Consider the following 21,257-nt stretch of genomic DNA (forward strand, 5'->3'; position numbering starts at 1 on the left):
TCATTTGCACGGTCGGACCAGTGATGAATGTCCACCTAAGGCCTCGGTCTGTGCTCTCGGCCGCCCCGCGCCGCGCTTCTCCTCTCCCGACACAGCCCGCCCGAGTTAGCCCGCGAGTCCGCCCGCTCCCTCTCCTTAGTGGCTCTTTCTCTCACAAACTCTTAACAGTACCCTGCGCGGGTGGGTCCGCCCAGAAACCCCGTGCATGCTGACACTTTGGCTCTGAGTCCTCGGCCCAGCAACTGAGAAACTGCGAGACCCCTCGCACTGATCCGAATTCCGCCAATGCCACCGCCTGAACGTCCAAATTAACTAACTGACTTACACACTTGATGGAACTCAGCCGCCACTAGGAGATGGGACGAGCCGCCTAGCGCCCGCACCAACCGCGCTTCCCACCCCGCCCCGCCGGCCTGCGTGCGTCAAAAGTCACGTGCCGCGTCTCCCTTCCCTACCGGCAACCAGGCGCTCCCCTCTTCCGGAAGTCGCGCTCCTCCTCACAGGGCTCCTCCCACCACCGCTGACGTCAAACTCAGCTTCTACCACTGCTCTGCCTCCGCCTCCAAGCGCGGGGAGGTCTGCTGTTTCTTTACGATAAGTCCCGCCGCTTCCTGGGCCCTAAACATTACAAGCGAGGATTTTGAAGTTACTGAGTGTGTAGGCCTTGGACTCGCGTGAGTACAGTTTAAGGGGCCAGAAGCTGGCTATCTAGAAGCCACCCCCTCAGAGACTTTCCCCCCTCTCGGCAACTTCTGCTGCACTTGGTTCCGCCAAGACCCACGACGGTTCCGCCCCCTTCTTCCTTGTCATTGATGTTGTTGTTCTTGTCAGTACCGCAGCCCCGACCGCCGGGAGCTCGAACCCGAGCCGGGGCCGCCCGGGTGGCGCGGTGGCGGCGGCAGCGGCTGCGGCTGCAGCAGCTGCGACGGCTGCGGGGGCTGCTCCGGGGACTGCGGGGGCGGCCGGGGGCTGGCAGCCGGCGGCGGGGCCGGATGGCTCTGTGCGGGCAGGCGGCAGGCGCCGCGTCGCTGCCCAGCGAGCTGATCGTGCACATCTTCTCCTTCCTGCCGGCGCCGGACCGGCTGCGGGCCTCAGCTTCCTGCTCGCACTGGCGCGAGTGCCTCTTCTACCCTGCTCTCTGGCCCCAGCTCCGCATCTGCCTCCGCGTCTCCCCCGCGGAGCAGCCCCGGCTCGAATTCCTCATGCGCAAGTGCGGCTGGTTCGTGCGAGAGCTGCGTGTTGAGTTCGCCGCCGAGAATTACCTGAGCGGTGGCGGCGGCCCGGGCGACGGAAGCGGCGCGGACACCGGGACTGGCGGGGAAGAAGTCGAGGCCCTGCAGCTCTCAACCCGTTGGCTGGAAGTGCTGCGCACCTACTTGGAGCTGGTGCTGTGCGTGCTGGTCAGCATCCGGAACAACAGGTAGGTTCATCATGGACCTTCCATCCATCCTCCTTTCCCCTCTCCCCTTCTCCCGGGGCCCCTTGTCGCTTCCCGCCTCTCACCCCGAAATAGATTCGGTGCGGATACGCCCGTCCGGATTTAGCGTTGCTTTCTTCAGTGATTGCGGGTGTCAGTTCCAACCCGGCGATTTACTTGAGGCGGGAGGGCATAACGGGACTCATCATAATACTTTATAAACAGTGATGGACTTGGTGTTTGTCAGACACCACTCCTGGCGCCTTTCAAGGACTGTCTCATTCATCCTCTCTGTGGCCCCGGGATGAAGCTGACAGGCGCCGTCATTCTTCATTTTACAGATGGGAGAGCTGAAGCTTGTGGGGGTGAGGCCTGTGAGTCTTGAGAGAAAACAAAACATAACCTGGTTTTTCTGATTCTGAACTGTCCATTCAAAATAGTTCGTGGTGGGGGAAGAAATAGGTGTGCTACTAGTGTCTCATAGTTACAAGACTCTCCCTAAAAGAAATCTCTGACAGCCATTTTCTTACCAGGAATAGTTTTCATTAACTGGGCCAGGCACAAAGAGTAGGAGGAGTGTTTGTTAAAGGGATGGGGGAAGAGCCTGATCATCAGGGTTGGAAGTCCCTCCCCTTGCACCTCCAGACTCAACTTGTCCCCAGTGATTCACCTAAAAGTAGCACAGTACAGCTTGGTGTTTGTGTGTGCTAGGGGAACTGCCCAATGCCTGCAAAGAGTAAGCACGTAACTGTCCTGGTTTTGCATCAGGACTTTATTGTAATTCTGGGACTAACTTCCTATGTTCTGACCTATTATCTTTATCAGCATTTTCCTTTATTTGTTGTCCTCTCCAAAATCCTATCAATTTAAGTTTTTTGTATCTGGATGTTCTAAATAACCTTACAATTAAACTGTGAGTCGGAAAAAAGTTCAGAAGTTCTAAAAGGAGCAACTGACGTGGTAATAATAGTTTAGCAGTTTACAAGTACACTATCTTATTTGATCCTTTCAGTGACCCTGGGAGTTAGGCAAGGCAGCTATTATCCCTATTTTATAGAAAGGAAACTGACGCAAGTGATGTACACATTGTCATACAGCATCATTTTTCTACAAGGGCAGTGTCCTTCCTTTTGCAATAAATACATCGTGTTTAACATCACACGTTATATTGAACAGGGTTGAGAGAAGGTACTGATTTAATATAATTTCTGGATCTGAATCAATGAGTGGGAGATAAGCATGTAGCTCCAACTTGTACCTGGAGCACGGCTCCATCATTCCAGTGGCCTGTGTATTTCCCCAGCTTTTCACATCAAGCCATTCCATTTTCTTACTTTGGTTGTATGTAGCAAGAGAGGCTGTTTGAAGCTGTAAATTGGAGACTCTCAGAGTTGAATGTATGACTAGAGGACCAAATGATCCAGAGTTTAAAAGATTCAGAGTCACCGAGCACTTAAACTACTGATGAGACCAAGAGTGGGAGTGAATTCAGTGAGTACTAATTAGATTTTTCTGTTCTGAGATCAGATGGCACTTCTGAGCGAACATCCAAAAAAAAAAAAAAAGCTAGCCTTTGGTCCAAGTACGAACAAGCCTTACAGAGTGCCTAGTTCCTTTTAAGTGTTTCAATAACTGGTTGGTTGGATGGATAACGTTATATAGGCGAAATAGTGGTATATCACCTCTTTCCTTTGTTTAATTCTTCTCTTTCTCCTTTTCTTACCCCTACCACTTTTTTTTCAGCTTTGTTGAGGTATAAATGACCAAAATGTACCTACCACTTTTATTAGCATCCCAATCTACCTGTCTATAATGCCACCTTATGCCTGCCCTTTTGGGTCAGCTCTCACTTCGATGCAAATACAGCACACTGTCATCTCTGATTTTAAGGTTTTCTTGTCATTTACAGTAGGGATGGTACTGTGTATTGTGCTGCTTTGGTAGCACATTCATTTTGTGTGTCTGAAATGAAAATATAGTATTATTACATGCATTATCTGTACTAGTGATACTTCAAAGGGTTTTTTAAAATAAAATATCTTTATATGTTTGGAAATAATTTAACCTTTATTTTTGAAAATGTCTTGAGATATTCTAGTAATATTGAAAGTGCTAACATGAATGTTAAAAACATAAATGGGACTAGTTTTCTCTCAACTTGAACAAATTTGAAATGTTTTAGATCAAGTTGTTTATTTGGTAATTTTGTTAAAGCCTATACTTATTTCCTTCTGTAAACACTTAAACTACAGGCTCAGGTTCAGTGAAGAAGAAAACAATTTCATGTGATTTTTGGGTTTTCCAAAACCATAAATTTAATAACTAATGAGAAAAATGAACATTTGATACTGTTCTTTACACTTCCAAGTTAAATTTACAGTAGTTTTGGGTCTTGATTTCTGCCATTTTTATAAGTACTAAAGGGGGATTTGAAACCTACCAGTTCACCAGCCTGATGCTTCCAGCCTTTGTGGTGAATTCCTTTATATAATCTGTACAACTCAGACTGTTATTTTGTTGTGTTCCAGATATTTTCATGTCCTCCAGAAAAAGAACTAAAACTATAACCTTGGATTGTGGGAACTTTTCAAGGGTACATTTTAGTTTTGCTTGATTCCTGGGTTTCATATGCACATGTACTCTCAGAGTGAGTGTAGCCTCTTTACAGATATCTTAGACGTTAGGAACAACTGGTGAAGACCAGAGAGGTGCAGAAATGCCTCTCAAAGGGCAAAACACAGTCCTCTAGGTTTCAGAGTTCCCTTTCCCTACGGGAGTCTACAATATCTGCCAGTATTGTAAGAAACAGAAAGTAAGAACAGAAATGCAGTAGGTATTTCTCATTCAACTGTATTATAAGTTAAATAGGCTGAATTTCTTCTGCAGTTGTTCCATAAGAAATTGTTCTTAAAAGTTCAAAACAACACATGTAGATATTCATTTTTAGAATTTAATCTGGTTGTTGAGTACTGCCTATTGAAAAGCTGTATTTGACTACTTAGAAAAAATGAGTTCCTGGACAATAAGATTTATAATAATAGCTAATAGACTCAATTACTAAAAATACTTTTTTTTTTTTTTAAGATTTTATTTATTTGTCAGAGAGAGAACAAGCAGGGGGAGCGGCAGGCAGAGGGAGAAACAGGCTCCCTGCTGAGCAAGGAGCCCGATGTGGGGCTTGATCCCAGGACCCTGGGATCATGATCTGAGCTGAAGGCAGACGCTTAACTGACTGCGCCACCCAGGTGTCCCTAAAAATACTTATTTTTAAACAGCAGGCATAGGTATATTGTCATCATCCAGTTTATGCTTTTCTGGACTGTATAAGTATTTTACATGAGCTTTGTTGGATGAAATTCTAAATTGGGGGCAGTACTTTTATTAAAGATAAATATTGCAGTAAGCCATAGAGATTTTGTACAGAGGACATTTTCTTGTTAAAAATCTGGGCTACAACTCCCAACTACATATATGTACATTGACCATTTCATGGCTCTGCTGGCTTACATAACCTCTCAGTAGTAGAAGTTCTATTAATAATTCTTAGATTTTGTCTTGTTGATTGGCATGTGCAATGAAGAAAAGCCTTACCTTTGTATTATTTTCTCAACATCAGTCTACCAAGATCCAAAAACAGATAAGGCCATTTAAAAATACATCTTAAAATAGTTTAAAAATTCTTTGGACATTTCATATTATTATCTACCATGGTAGGAAATGCCTTGAAGGTGTTGTGTTCAGCAACCCTCAGCCTTATTTTTCTTGAAATATTTTCCCCTCTCATAATGTAGTAAATACATGTAATAATAGCATCTTTCTTATGAGAGCTTTTATTATTTGTGTAAAAAGCCCATTTGCAGAATAAATATTAAAATATATTGGGACTCTGGGGCTCCTGGGTGGCTCAGTCGGTTAAGCAGCTGCCTTCGGCTCAGGTCATGATCTCAGGGTCCTGGGATTGAGCGCCATGTGGGGCTCCCTGCTGAACGGGTAGTCTGCTTCTCCCCCCCCATCCCTCCCCCGCTCTGCTCATGCGTGCTCACTCTCTCTCTCTCTCAAACAAATAAATAAAATCTTTTTAAAAAAATAAAATATACTGGGACTCTGACCAGTGTATACTGTCCAAGAGGTGATTGCCCATAGAGAGGAAAGCTGAGATGATGCATATCCAACAGACTGCTTACCTTAAAACTGACAGTATAAAGTGGTTCCATAGGTTATTGAGAAAGGAGGAGATTCTAACCTGTTAAAGAAACTAACCTCCTAGGATGGCTGCTGAGAAGAATTAGGGTTCTCTCTAGTCCATAGGTACATTCTTACAATGACTGAGAACTGATAGTTGGAGGATATGAAATAAAACTCATCAAAAGATTGTTAAAGTAAAATGTTATTTTTTCTGTGTTAAATGAAGCTGTGAAGTAGCTTTTGAGTGAAGTGATTAAATTATTTCCATTTTAATGTGTTAGTTCTGAGGCAGCCTTGAAAGAACTCACCCAACTTGATAAATTTATTTAGGGCCTAAAATGATAGTTATAAAAAATTGGGGTTTTTTTCCTCCAAATATTGAGAGCCTACTATGTGCCAAACAGTGAAGACAAACTTCCCTTTCTCATGGAGTCAACATTCTAGAGGGGAAAGAAGAAACAAGTAAATAAATGAAAGATTATTTCAGTTGTGAAAATAAAAGAGGACTACGTAATAGTGACTAGGTGGCAACAATAGAGTAGCGAGGGAGAACATGTCTGAAAAGGACATTTGAGCTGCAATTGGAATGACACAAGTCACCCATCTGAAGATCTGAGCAAATAGCATTTTAAGCAAGGAGAAAAAAAAAAAAAAAAAACACTAAGCACCAAGGCCTTGGGCCAGACAAATTTTTGCCTGGAGCAATAGGAAAGAAAGTATGGCAGGACCATGAGAATGAAAATGGGAGAATCAAATATTTTCCCATCATTACTCTAAGAAGCACTGTTTTCTTGTCTTTATATTGTTAAATGATATTTTAATAGCATGTTCAATAACAATTTTAAATGTCAGTCTTATTTAAACCTTTTTTGTGTAATATCTGGGATTGGAGGATGATGGTAATTCTTAGAAGGTAACTGAGTAAGTGAATTGTAAACCAAATGCTAGGAGATTGCTTTTAGCTACCAGATCCTAATAAAACTAATAAGGAATACTATGAGAGGCTGATGACTTATATCTGGTCCCTAAAATTGTGCTGTAGAGTTTGGTAGCCAATAGTCACATACAGCTTTTGAATTTTTAATTTCTTAAGTAAAATTAAAGATTAGTCCTACTAGCCACATTTCAAGTGCTCAATAGCTATATGTGGCTAGTGGCTACCATTATTAGACAGCATGAACAGAGTATTGCCATCATGGCAGAGAGTTCTGTTGGACAATATTTCTTTAAAGTGTTTGTTTTTGTTTGTTCCATTTGGCTGTGGTCATTCATTAGCATTTGTGAGAGGAGGAAATATGTTATAAAAAGTGTTATGTGGATGTAAATATACTTGGTATTGAACATGGACTAAGAATGGAATTGACCTGAAAGAATTTCTTGCAATGATGTAGATTATTTTAGCTTTTATCAGTTTAGAAAATGAAAACATTACATTTTATGAGCTCCTTTACCGCACTGGGAAAGGTTTTAACCTTTTTAAGAACATTATTTTAAAGTAGCAAGTTTTCAGGTATGTAACTTTTCCATAGGGAATTAGACTTGGCTGTACTAACTTTAATTCAGAGTGGCTGTGTTTTGCATTTTTCCACTGATACTATTTATTACATCAAAAAAACAATTTTGGGGGTGCGTGTGTGGCTCAGTTGTTAAGCATCTGTCTTCAGCCCAGGTCATGATCCCAGGGTCCTGGGATCGAGCCCCACATCGAGCCCCGCATCGGGCTCCCTGCTCAGAGGGAAGCCTGCTTCTCCCTCTCCCACTCCCCCTGCTTGTGTTCCTTTTCTCACTTTGCCTCTGTGTCAAATAAATAAATTAAAAAATCTAAAATAATAATCATAATAATAATTTTGGATCCTCTGAAATAGAAGGAAACATGCTAAACTTACTGCCACGGATAAAGTTCCCCAATTCTGAACCACGAAAGAGAGAACAAGGTCATTATGACCAAGATATCAAACTTTTAGGTCCCGGTTGTACTAAACAGTCCAACAGAATCCCAGAAAAGAAGATGAAAGGTCTCAGGCGCCTGGGTGGCTCAGTCGTTAAGCGTCTGCCTTCGGCTCAGGTCATGATCCCAGAGTCCTGGGATCGAGTCCCACATCGGGCTCCCTGCTCGGCGGGAAGCCTGCTTCTCCCTCTCCCTCTCCCACTCCCCCTGCTTGTGTTCCTGCTCTCACTATCTCTCTCTCTGTCAAATAAATAAATAAAATCTTAAAAAAAAAAAACGAAATACTTTCAAACAATGCCCTGTTCATATAGGCCTTATGTAAATTTTGATCAGTCTGTTGAATTGCTCCAGAAACTTCCTGGTCTTCCTTACTGCAGTCACTTGGAATTTTCCTTTCCCTCTTTTCTCCTCCCTCACTTCCTGCTTCATATAAATCCATTACTTCTTTTTTTTTTTTTTAAAGATTTTATTTATTTAACAGAGAGAGACATAGCGAGAGCAGGAACGCAAGCAGGGGGAGTGGGAGAGGGAGAAGCAGGCTTCCCGCTGAGCGGGGAGCCCGATGTGGGACTCGATCCCAGGACCCTGGGATCATGACCTGAGCCGAAGGCAGACGCTTAACGACTGAGCCACCCAGGCGCCCTAAACCCATTACTTCTTTGAATTTGCTTAAGTCTGGCCCTCATATGAGTTACAGGCTCAAGATGATGGGACTAAGTGGAAAGGAAGAAGTGGGTAGTACTCTGCACAAGGGTTCTTTGCCCCAAATCACTGGTCTCGTCACCTGTAACCGTAAGCCCAGATAAATAAATCTGTTTTCCTTCCCAGACATTCATCATGTGTACTCTTCTATTACATCTCTTCAGTGGACAAGGAAAAGGGGAGGAAACAAGGGCAGAATTGAGCTACCTTTTATTCAGATGTTGCTAGTTACTTCAAAAAATAATCAGAATCTCACTCTTAGAAACCTCAAAAGGACAATTTTGGTTCAAGGCTAAGAAGAAAGGTAGTCACCTGAGGCAAGAGACTTTGATCTTCCATAGCTTAGACCCACCTTCTCAAGCCATCACCCTCCTGATACCAAACTCCAGTTAGAGTCACCACAACAGTCATGGGCCTGGGTAAGGTCCAGGCATATTGCCAGGACTGCAGAGAACTGAGCAGATGTGTTCTTTTTTTTTTTTTTTTGCATTTTTTTTTATTTTATTATGTTAATCACCATACATTACATCATTAGTTTTTGATGTAGAAGTAGATGTGTTCTTAACAACCCACAAAATGCTAAACTAGTTTTCCCAGAGAAACAACAGTATTAAACAACCATAAGGGTAGGTACCATTATTATTGCTGTTTTTTTATTATGTTATGTTAATCACCATACATTACATCATTAGTTTTTGATGTAGTGTTCCATGATTCACTGTTTGCTTATAACACCCAGTGCTCCGTGCAGTACATGCCCTCTTTAATACCCATAACCAGGCTAACCCATCCCCCCACCCCCTCCCCTCTAGAACCCTCAGTTTGTTTCTCAGAGTCCATAGTCTCTCATGGTTTGTCTACCCCTTCGATTTCCCGCGCTTCATTTTTCAGAGGTACAGGTCTGTGATTGCTATTTTACAGACGCTAAAACTGAACCACAGATTAGTTAAGTGAACTTGCTAGTTATACAGAGAAATGACTGCCTGGTTTTCTAATTTTTTTAATGAAATTTTGTAACACACACAAAAAATAGACACTATGAACCAACCTATCACCCAGATTCAGTAATTTAAGGATTTTGCCACATTTGCATTCATTTTATCTTTACTGAAGTACTTTAAAACAAATCCAAGATATCAATGTCCTTTTACACTACACACTTCAGTATAAAGCTCTGAAAATTATGGGCTTTTTTTTACATAAACACAATGCCATTAATACACACTAACAAAGTTATTAATAATTTCTTATTCTCATCCAATTTTTTTTAAATGAGTCCTTTTAAAACCTTTATTTCTATGCCAAGAGACTAACCCACTCATGGACACTGGGAGTTTAACTGCCATAACTTTTCACATCATTGACACATAATACATATTTTAGTAATTGAATGAACAAAGAGTAGGAGAGAAGTCTATAGGCTGAGTTTCTAAGTTGTAAGTACTTAATAATCTGACAGCTCTAGATCTAAAACTGATGGCTTTTTGAAATAGGATTAAAAAAATGCAATTAGGTTGAAGAAATTCATTCTCTTTTGGCAGTAGTATGGCCTATTGCATGGTTCAGGAGATTGATTATCAAACATTGTTTATGGTTTTGTGCTTTCACAACACATCTAAGATGTGTTACAGGGGCGCCTGGGTGACTCAGTCAGTTAAGCATTTGCCTTCGGCTCAGGTTATAATTCCAGGGTCCTGGTATCAAGTCCCGAATCAGGCTTCCTGCCCCGTGGGGAGTCTGCTTCTCCCTCTTCCGTGCCCCTCCTCCCACTGTTGCACACACTCATGCACATTGTCTTTCTCTCTGTCTCTCAAATAATAAAAAATCTTTTTTAAAAAAAGAGCTAAGATGTGTTGCAAGAAGGACTAGTAATAGTAAGTAGGTTGTATACTATTAATATTACCTTAGGAACAGAGCTAAACTAATTTGAAGAAGTGAGATGAAAGAAAACTTTGTAACCAACTGTAATGTTTTCCCAATATGTTTTTATTACATGTCTTTTGAGCAAGTGCATGTTATAGACATTGTGCAGGAAAGAACCCTGTTTGTTTCTTTAGTTCATTTGCTGATTTGACAACAAATAAATGAGTAAATAAACTAAATAAATAAAAAGTAGGTCAGATTTCATATTTAAGTAAAAGGATTATGTGGCACAATTCCCTAGTTACTGGTATTATCTCATGGCCTCCAAATGAGGCATCTGTTTATTGCCATGGTTCAGTATATTCTATTCTAGTGTTGTTGCCAGATGTTCTTTTCAGTCCCGTTTTTACCATCTGAAACAATAGTGAGCCACCTGGAGGCTATATGCAGTTTTCTTGGCTTCACTATATGATCACAATATATTCGAAAGGGGCCATTGAGTTGTCAGTGTTTGTTTTTTTCCTAAAGGGAATCAACAGTAGTTTAGAGATTTTCAGAGAAACATATCAGCAGTCTGGAAGACAGGATAATAGAAAGCACACAAGCTAAACATCCAAAAAGAGGAAAAAAAAAAATTAATTTTTAAAATTAAAAAAATTTTTAAATAGAACAGATTAAGAGATCTCTTAAAATCCAGTGAACAAATGTTCACATTATAGGGGTCCCAGAAGAAGAGAGAGAAAGGTGTAAAAAACTTATTGAAGAAGGAATATCTGAAAACTCCCCTAACCTAGGGAGAGAAATAGACATCCAAGTCCAAGAAGCAGAGTTCCAAACAAGATGAACCCAAGGAGGTCCACACCACAGCACATAATAATTAAAATGTCAAAGGTTAAAGATAGAGAATCTTAAAACCAGCTAGAGAGAAACACAAAGTTACCTAGAAAGGAAAAACTATAAGACTATCAGCTGATTTTTCAGCAGAAACTTTGCAAGCCAGAAGAGAGTGGCAAGTGCTAAAAGGAAAAACCTACAACCAAGAATATTCTACCTGGCAAGGTTAGCATTCAGATTTGAAGGAGAGATAAAGAGTTTCCCAGAAAAGAAAAGATAAAGGAATTTATCACCACTAAGCCAGCCTTGTAAGAAATGTTAAAGTGACTTCTTTAAGTGGAAAAGAAATGGCCATAATTAAACATAAGAAAAATGAATAAAAACATGTAAAATATGACATATACACAAAAGTGGAGAAAGGAGGAACACCTGGGTGGCTCAGTCAGTTAAGCATTTACCTTCAGCTCAGGTCATGATCCCAGGGGCCTGGGATCAAGTCCCACATCAGGCTCCCTGCTCATTGGGGAGCCTGCTTCTTCCTCTGACTGCTGCTCTCCCTGCTTGTGTGTTCTTTCTCTCTCTCTCTTTCTCTCTCTCTCTCACTCTCTTTCACCTGCTTCTCCCTCTGCTGCTCCCCCTGCTTGCATGCACACGCGCTCTCTCTCTCTGACAAATAAATAAAATCTTAAAAAAAAAAAGTGGAGAAGGGAGCAAAAAGAGAAAAGAAGGGGAAAAAGAAAAAAATCTTTTTTTTTAAGAATGTGTTTGAACTTAAATGACCATCAAATTAATATGGACTGCTATTTACTTCAGGTAACATAGATGAACCTCATGGTAACCACAAACCCAAAACCTACGATAGATACACCAAAAGTAAAGAGAAATAAAGCCAAATAAAACCCTATAGATGCTAATCAATCAGAAAAAAAGAGCAAGGAAGAAAGGAACAAAGGAGAACTACAAAAACAACCAATAAGAAAAACTTTTAAGTGGCAATAAGTACATACCTATCAATAATTACTTTAAATGTAAATGGCCTCAATGCTCCAATCTAAAGACATAGAGTGGTGGGATGGATTAAAAAAAAAAAAATAGGACCCATCTATATGCTACCTACAAGAGACTCACCTCAGACCTAATGATGCCTACAGACTAAAAGTGAAGGGATGGAAAACATTCACCATGTAAATGAAAGTTTAAAAAAGCTGGAGTGGCAATACTTATGTCAGACAAAACAGACTTTAAAGCAAAGATTGTAAAGAGAGACAAGGGCATTCCATAGTGAAGAAAGGAATCAATCCATCAAGAAGATATAACAATTGTAAATATCTGTGCACCTGATACTGGAGCACCTAAATACATAAAGCAGATATTAATGTACATAAAGAGAGAAATTGATGGTAATACAATAACAGTAGAGAACATTAATACTCTATTTACATCAATGGATGGATCATTCAGACAGAAAATTAATAAGGGAATGTCTTTGTTTTTGTTTTGATTTGTTTTAAAGATTTTATGTATTTATTTTAGAGAGAGACTGCACATGAGTGGGAGGGGCAGAGGGAAAGGGAGAGAGAATCTCAAGCAGACTCTGTGCTGAGCGCAGAGCCTTACATGGAGCTTGATCTCACAACCCTAAGATCACAACCTGAGCTGAAACCAAGAATTGAACACTTAACCAACTGCACCACCCAGGCACCCCCAGGAGGAAGCAATGTCTTTGAATGACATGTTGGACCAGCTGGACATAACAGATATATACAGAACATTCCATCCAAAAATATTCTTTTCAAGTGCAAATGGAACATTCTCCAGAATAGAGCACATATTGGGCCATAAAACAAGTCTCAATAAATTTAAGAAAATTGAAATCATAGCAAACATCTTTTCCAACACATCAGTATAAACCTAGAAATGAATCACAAGGAAAAAACGGAAACCCACATACAGTGGAGACTAAACAACATGACACTAAACAACCAATGGGTCAATGAAACAATCAAAGAAGAAATAAAAAAATACATGATGACAAATGAAAATGAAAACACAATGATCCAAAATCTCTGGGACACATCAAAAGCAGTTCTAAGAGGGAAGTATATAGAATACAGGCCTAAGAAATAAGAAACAAGAAAAAACTCAAATGATCAATCTTACACCTAAAGGAACGAGAGAGAGAGGAACAAAACCCAAGGTGAGTAGAAGAAAGGTTTAATAAAGATCTACCATAATATAGATCTTATGCAACTTATAGAATAATAAAGATCATGGTAGATGTAAATGACATAGAGACTTAAAAACAAAAACCTCAATGAAACCAAGAGCTGATTCTTTGAAAAGATAAACAAGATTGATATACCCTTAACCAGACTCATTAAGAAATAAAGAGAAAGGACCCAAATAAAATCAGAAATGAGGGCGCCTGGGTGGCTCAGTCGTTAAGCGTCTGCCTTCCGCTCAGGTCATGATCCCAGGATCCTGGGATTGAGTCCCGCATCAGGCTCCCTGCTCAGCAGGGAGTCTGCCTCTCCCTCTACTCCTCCCCCCTGCTCATGATCTCTCTCTCGCTCTCTCTCAAATAAATAAATAAATAAATAAAAAGAAATGAGAGAGGAAAAGTAACAACTCATACCACAGAAATAAAAAAGATTGTAAGTGAATACTATAAACAATTATATGCCTACAAACTGGACAGCCTAAAAGAAATGGATAAATTCCTAGAAACGTATAATCTTCCAAAACTGAACCAGAAAGAAATAAAAAATCTGAACAGACTGATTACAAGTAATGAAATTTAATCAATATTCAAAAACAATCAAAGAATAAAAGTCCAGTACCACATGGATTCACAGGCGAATTCTACCAGACATTTTAAAAAGAGTTAATACCTATTCTCAGAGTATTTAAAAAAAAATAGAAGAGGAAGGAAAATTTCCAAATATATTCTATAAAGCCAGCATTACTTTAATACCAAACCCGTACAGACACCACAGAAGAAACTACAGGCCAGTATTCCTGATGAACCTAGGTGCAGATATTCTCCACAAAATATTAGCAAACTGCATACAACAATACATTGAAAAGATCATGCACCACAATCAGGTGAGATGTATTCCCAGGATGCAAGGATGGTTCAGTATTCTCAAATCAATCACATCATACACTATATCACAAAATGAAGGATAAAAGTCATATGATCGTTTCAATAGACGCAGAAAAAGCATTTGACAAGATTCAATATCCATTCATGATAAAAAAAAACTTTCAACAAAACAGTGTTAGAGGGAACATACCTCAACATAATAAAGGCCATATATGAAAAGCCCACAGCTAACATCATCCTCAGTGGTGAAAAACTGAGAGCTTTCCCTCCAAGGTCAGGAACAAGATAAGGTTGTCCACTCTCACCACTTTTCTCCCAACATAGTACTAAAAATCCAAGCCATAGCAATCAGAGAAGAAAAAGAAATGAGGCATCCATATTGGTAAAGAACAAGTTAAACTGTCACTACTTGCAGACAACATGATGCTATACATAGAAAATCCTAAAGATTCCATCAAAAAACTAGTAGAAATACTAAATGAGTTGAGTAAAGTGGCAGGATATAAAATTAATACCCAGAAATTGGTAGCATTTCTATACACTAACAATGAAGTTGCAGAAAGAGAAATTTTAAAAAACAGCACCATTTACAGTTGCACCAAAAAGAATAAAATACATAGGAATAAACTTAACCAAAGAGGTGAAAGACCTATACTGTAAAAACTATAAAACACTGATGAAAGAAATTGAAAATGACTCAAAGAAATGGAAAGATACTCCAAGCTCATGGATTAGAAGAACTAATATTGGCAATATGTTTGTATTACCCAAAGCAATCTACAGAGTTAATGCAATCCCTATTAAAATACCAACAGTATTTTTCACAGAACTAGAATAATACTAAAATTTGTATCAAACCACAAAAGCAATCCTGAGAAAGATTAACAAAGCTGGAGGTACATAATTCCAGGCTGCAAGTTATAAATCAAAGCTGTAGTAAAAACAGTCTGGTACTGGCACAAAAATAGACACATAGACCAATGGAACAGAGTAGAAAACCCATAAATAAACCCACAGTTATATGCTCAATTAACCTTCAGCAAAGCAGGAAAGAACATCCAATGGGAAAAAAGAGTCTTTGCAACAAACAATGTTGGGAAAACTGGTCATCTACATGCAAAAGAATGAAACTGGACTACTTTCTTACACCATACACAAAAATAAACTCAAAGTGAATTAAAGGCCTAAATGTGAGACTGGAAACCATAAAAAACCTACAAGAGAACACAAGTAGTAATTTCTCTGACATCAGCCATAACAACATTTTTCTAGATATGTCTCCTAAGGCAAGGGAATAAAGGCAAAAATAAACTATTGGGACTACATCAAAATAAAAGCTTTTGCACAGCAAAGGAAGCCATCAAGAAAACAAAAAGACAACCTACTGAATGGGAGAAGGTATTTCTAAATGATATATCTGATAAGGGGTTAATATCCAAAATATATAAAGAACTAAATACAACTCAACACCAAAAAAAAAAAAAAATCCAATTAAAAAATGGGCAGAGGACCTGAATAGACATTTTTCCAAAGACATACAGATAGCCAACAGACACATGAAAAGATGTTCAACATCACTAATTAGGGAAATGCAAACCAAAACTGCAGTGAGATATCACCTCATACCTGTTAAACTAGCTAAAATCAAGAAGACAAGAACAACAAGTGTTGGTGAGGATGTGGAGAAAAAGGAATCCTCTTGCACAATTGATGGGAATGTGAATTGGTACAGCCACTGTGGAAAACAGTGTGGAGGTTCCTCAGAATACTAAAAATAGAAATACCATATGATCAGATAATTCCACTATTGGGTGTTTACCTGAGGAAGATAAATGTATATGTAGATAGATAGATCTATATAGATATATGCTCCCCTGTGTTTATTGCAGCATTATTTACAGTAGCCAAGGAATGGAAGCAACGGAAGTGTCCATAAATAAACAAATGGATAAGGAAAATGTGATATATAGATATAGATATAGATATATGTACAAAGTGGAGTATTAGACAGCCATAAAAAAGGATGAGATCATGCCATTTGAGACAACATGGATGAACCTGGGGTATTATGCTAAGTGAAATAAGTCAGACTGAGAAAGATACCATATGATTCCACTCACAAATGGAATCTAAAAGAAGTGCATGAAGAAACAGTAAATACAAACAACAAACTGATGGTTGCCAGAGGGGCAGGGGCAAGGGGGTTGGGCAAAATGGGTGAAGGGGAGAGGGAGATACAGATCTCCATTTATGGAATGAGTAAGTCACAAGGGTAAAAAGTAGAGCATAAGGAATATAGTCAGGGATATTGTAATAATGATGTAATGGGACAGGTGGTAACTTACTTGTGGTAAACATAGCATAATGTATAAACTTGTGAAATCACTAAGTTGCACACCTGAAACTAATGTAATATTGTGTGTCACCTATACTCAAATAAATAAATTTCTTTTGTGAATTCCTAAGTAATATTTGTTTGTAAAACAGAATATTTGAAAAATACAAGAGGGGCGCCTGGGTGGCTCAGTCGGTTAAGCGGCTGCCTTCAGCTCAGGTCATGATCCTGGGGTCCTGGGATCGAGCCCCGCGTGGCTCCCTGCTCAGCAGAGAGCCTGCTTCTCCCTCTCCCTCTGCCTGCCACTCTGCCTGCTTGTGCTCGCTCTCTATCTCTCTGTCAAATAAATAAATAAACTCTTAAAAAAAAAAAATACAAGAAAAATAAAGTAAAAAATTCACCAGAGATGATCACTGGCAAATATGATGTATCTTTGCAAAACTGGAATAATAATCTATGGGTGGTTTTGTACCTTTTTCCTTTAATATTATACCTTGTTCATTTTTCACATCATCAAAATCCTGTCATGCACTACAAAGGTAAAAATCCAGAATACTGACAATACCAAATACTGGCAAAGATGTGGAGTGATAGGAACTCTTCTTGTTGCTACAGGGAGTGCAAAATGGTACAGCTACTATGAAAAAAAAAAAGTTGGCAGTTTCTTACAAAACTAAACATACTGTTAACCATACAATCCAGCAGTTGTCCTACTTGGTATTTACTAAAAGGAGCTGAAAACGTATGTCCACACAAAAACCTGCTCACAGATGGTTATAGCATCTTTATTCATAATTGCCAAACCTTGGAAACAACCAAGATGTCCTTCAGTTGGTGAATGTATAAATTAACTTTAGTACGTACAGGCAGTGGAATTATTATTTAGCACTAAAATGAAATGAGCTATTAAGCCATGAAAAGACATGGAGAAACCTTAAGTGCATATTACTAAGTGAAAGAAGGCAATCTGAAAAGGCTATATACTGTATGATTCCAACTACGTGATATTCTGGAAAAAGCAAAACTGAAGACAATAAAAAGATCAGTGGTTGCCGGGGGTGGGGAGAAGAGAAAGATGAATAGGCAGAGCACAAAGGATTTTTAGAAGAGTGAAAAACTGTGTACGATATTATAATGATGGATATATGTCATTATACGTTTGTCCAAACCTGTAGAATGTACAACACTAAGAGTGAGCCCTAAGTTACACTGTGGACTTTGGGTGATTATGATGTGTCAGAGTAGGTTCATCCTTGCTTAAAAATGTACCATTCTGGTGAGTGATACTGATAATGGGGGAGGCTGTACATGTGTGGGGATAAGGAGTATATGGGAAATCTGTACTTTCTGATCAGTTTTGCTATCAATCTAAAATTGCTCTAAAAATAAATTTTAAAAGGTGTGTGTGTGTGTGTGTGTGTGTGTGTGTGTGTGTACACACAGACACGTATGTTTAAAATTCTCTAAAAGATGACTATATCAATAAAGCATCTTCTGACAATTCGGTTTCAGAGAAGTAAACTCCATAACCCAAAGGATGATTAGCCCTAAAATTGTTTATATTGCAAACACTTTGTGTATTAGTCCATAACATGAAGAATGAGCCCAGAAATAAACCCATGGTTTTATGGTCAATTAATCTTCAACAAAGCAGGACAAGAATATACAATGGGGAAAAGATAGTCTCTTCAGCAAGTGGTGCTGGGAAAGCTGGACAGCTGCATGCAAAAGAATGAAACTGGACCACTTTCTTAGAGCATACACAAAAATAAATTCAAAATGGATTAAAGACCTACGTGTAAGACCTGAAACCATAAAACTCCTAGGAGAAAACATAGGCAGTAATTTCTTTTCAGCCACAGAAACATATTTCAAGATACGTCTTCTCAGGCAAGGAAAACAAAAAATAAATATTGGGACTACACCAAAACACAGTGAGAGAAACCATCAACAAAACAAGAAGGCATCCTACTGTATGGAAGAAGATATTTTCAAATGATACATCTGATAAGGGGTTAATATTCAAAATATAAAAAGAACTTCTTCAACTCAACACCAAAAAAAAAAAACCCAAATAATCTAATTGAAAAAATGGGCAGAGGACCTGAATAGACATTTCTCCAAAGACATACGAGTGGCTAACAGATACACATGAAAAGATGCTAAACGTCACTAATCGTCAGGGAAATGCAAATCAGAACCACAATGAGAGAATCACCTTACCTCTGTCAGAAAGGCTAGACTCAAAAGGACAAGAAATAACAAGCGGTGAGCATGTGGAGAAAAATGAACCTTCATGTACTGTTGCATGGAAGATCCTTAAAAAATTAAAAATAGAATTACCATATGATCCAGTAATTCCACTACTGGGTATTTATCCAAAGAAAATGAAAACACAAATTCAAAAAGATACATGCACCCCTGTGTTTATTGCAGCATTATTTACAATAACCAAGACATGTAAACAATTCAAGTGCCCCAATCAATAGGTGAATGGATAAAGAAGTGATACACACACACACTCAGCCCTAAAAAAGAATGAGATCTGCCATTTGCAACAACGTAGAGGGAACTAGAGGGTATAATGCAAGGTGAAATAAGTCAGAGAAAGATACATACCATGATTTCACCAATATGTGTAATTTAAGAAACAAAACAAATGAACAAAGTAAAAAAGACAAACAAAAAAAAACCCCAGACTCTTAAATACAGAAAACAAACTGGTGGTTGCCAGAGGGCAAGTGGGTAGGGGGATGGGTGAAATAGATAAAGGGGATTAAGAGTGCACTTACTGTGATGAGCGTACTAAGTAATATATAGAAATGTTGAATTATTGTATACCTGGAACTCATATAATACTGTATGTTTATTATACTTCAACAAATAAAATGGTTTTCTCAAATAAAAATATAAAATACTTAAGACTTCCATTAAGTTTTTTTTTTTTTTTAAAGATTGTATTTATTTATTTGACAGAGAGAGACACAGCGAGAGAGGGAACACAAGCAGGGGGAGAGGGAGAGGGAGAAGCAGGCTTGCCGCGGAGCAGGGAGCCCAGCCCGATGGAGGGCTTGATCCCAGGACCCTGGGATCACGACCTGAGCCGACCCGAGCCGACCCGAGCCGACCCGAGCCGAAGGCAGACGCTTAACGACTGAGCCACCCAGGTGCCCCTTAAGTTATTCTTATATACCAAGTTATCTGTGAAAGAACCCAACAATGTAAATTAAATTTGCCCATTCGCTTACATTTTTACCTAGGTGTTAATGAAGGTTTTACCAGGGCGCCTGGGTGGCTCAGTTGCTTAAGCGACTGCCTTCGGCTCAGGTCATGATCATGGAGTCCCGGGATTGAGTCTCACATCAAGTCCCACATCAGGCTCCCTGCTCAGCAGGGAGTCTGCTTCTCCCTCTGACTCCCCCCCCCTCATACTCTCTATCATTATCCCTCTGAATAAAATAAATAAAAATCTTTTTTAAAAAATGAAGGTTTTACCAAAAAAATACAGCCTGAAAATATAAAAGTAAATTGTCTTTTAAAAATCCTAAATTAAGATTACCTTGTGAGCTAATGTGAACAATACCAAAACAGCATAAAAACCACTTAAAGTGGGGCGCCTGGGTGGTTCAGTCGGTTAAGCGTCTGCCTTTGGCTCAGGTCATGGTCGCAGGGTCCTGGGATCGAGCCCCACATCGAGCCCCACATCAGGCTCCCTGCTCAGTGGGAGGCCTGCTTCTCCCTCTCCCTCTGCTTGTGTTTCCTCTCTCACTGTCTCTCTCTGTCAAATAAATAAATAAAATCTTTAAAAAAAAAAAACTTAAAGTGCCAAATTTAAGAGGCCTTATTTTCTTTGAGGGGTTAACTGAGAAGACAATAGACAATCCAGCATTTTTGTAGAGAAAAGGTACAGCTAGGATTTTTTTAGGATAATAAAATGCTATATATATGACAAAGTTCTTTAAGAAATTGCAAAGTAGGGGCGCCTGGGTGGCTCAGTTGTTTAGCGTCTGCCCTCGGCTCAGGTCATGATCCCAGGGTTCTGGGATCAAGCCCCGCGTCCGGCTCCCTGCTCAGTGGGAAGCCTGCTTCTTCCTCTCCCACTCCCCCTGCTTGTGTTCCCTCTCTCGCTGTAGCTCTATCAAATAAATAAAAAATCTTAAAAAAAAAAAAAATTCCAAAGTAAAACATTTTTATTTCCACCAAAAACTGAGAAACTCCTTATAACTTATATTTTTTTTTGTGGTGGTGGTGGTTGATAGCTGTGACTTGAGTTGGTTGAAAAGTGACATTTCTGATAGAAAAGTGCTTTTCTTTGAATCTGAAGACTTGCCAACAAAATTGACAGCACTCTAGGCCCAAAATAAATTAGGTGTTGGCCCTAACATAAATGTACTTAATTTTGCTTCTCCTTTTACCTACTTTTGTGTGCAAGATTTCAAATAACATGACTAAAGTATCATATTTAGAAGAAATTAGGGTTGCTAATGTGATAGGTTTTTGTCCTTTTAAGTAATTTAAAAACTTTTATTTCACAAATAAGAAAACTGCAGTCAGTGGATTTTTTTGCATTTTGGACACTTGATTTCTCACTCATTGTTCTTTCCACACTACTTTTATTTCTCCTGAGCAACCCTTTAAAAATCTGGATAACATTATTCTTGCTGATTATAATGTGGTTTATGTTGATTGTCCAATAAGTGACACTAAGTACTTCATTCAGATCAGTGTGGATAGTATATGAAAAAGAATTATATATACTTAAATATTTGTGCCAAGCAAATGTGATATTTAACACTTTGGGGCATCATTACTTAACAGTGTGAGCTTAGCAATGAGCATTACTTGGTAAATAGATTTCAGCTAGGGA

At 39.3% G+C, this 21,257-nt stretch overlaps 1 protein-coding gene across 1 annotated transcript in view; it reads left to right on the forward strand.

Moving 5' to 3' along the window:
- The first annotated feature begins 812 nt into the window (after positions 1 to 812).
- Positions 813 to 21,257, forward strand: part of FBXO33 (F-box protein 33) — a 29,987-nt gene continuing 9,542 nt past the window's right edge. The window contains exon 1 of the mRNA XM_021701395.2: positions 813 to 1,420. Within this exon, the coding sequence (XP_021557070.1) occupies positions 813 to 1,420 (608 nt within the window). The remainder of the gene's footprint in view (positions 1,421 to 21,257) is intronic.

This window comes from Neomonachus schauinslandi, chromosome 9, assembly GCF_002201575.2.
Source record: "Neomonachus schauinslandi chromosome 9, ASM220157v2, whole genome shotgun sequence".
Lineage (NCBI taxonomy): Eukaryota > Metazoa > Chordata > Mammalia > Carnivora > Phocidae > Neomonachus > Neomonachus schauinslandi.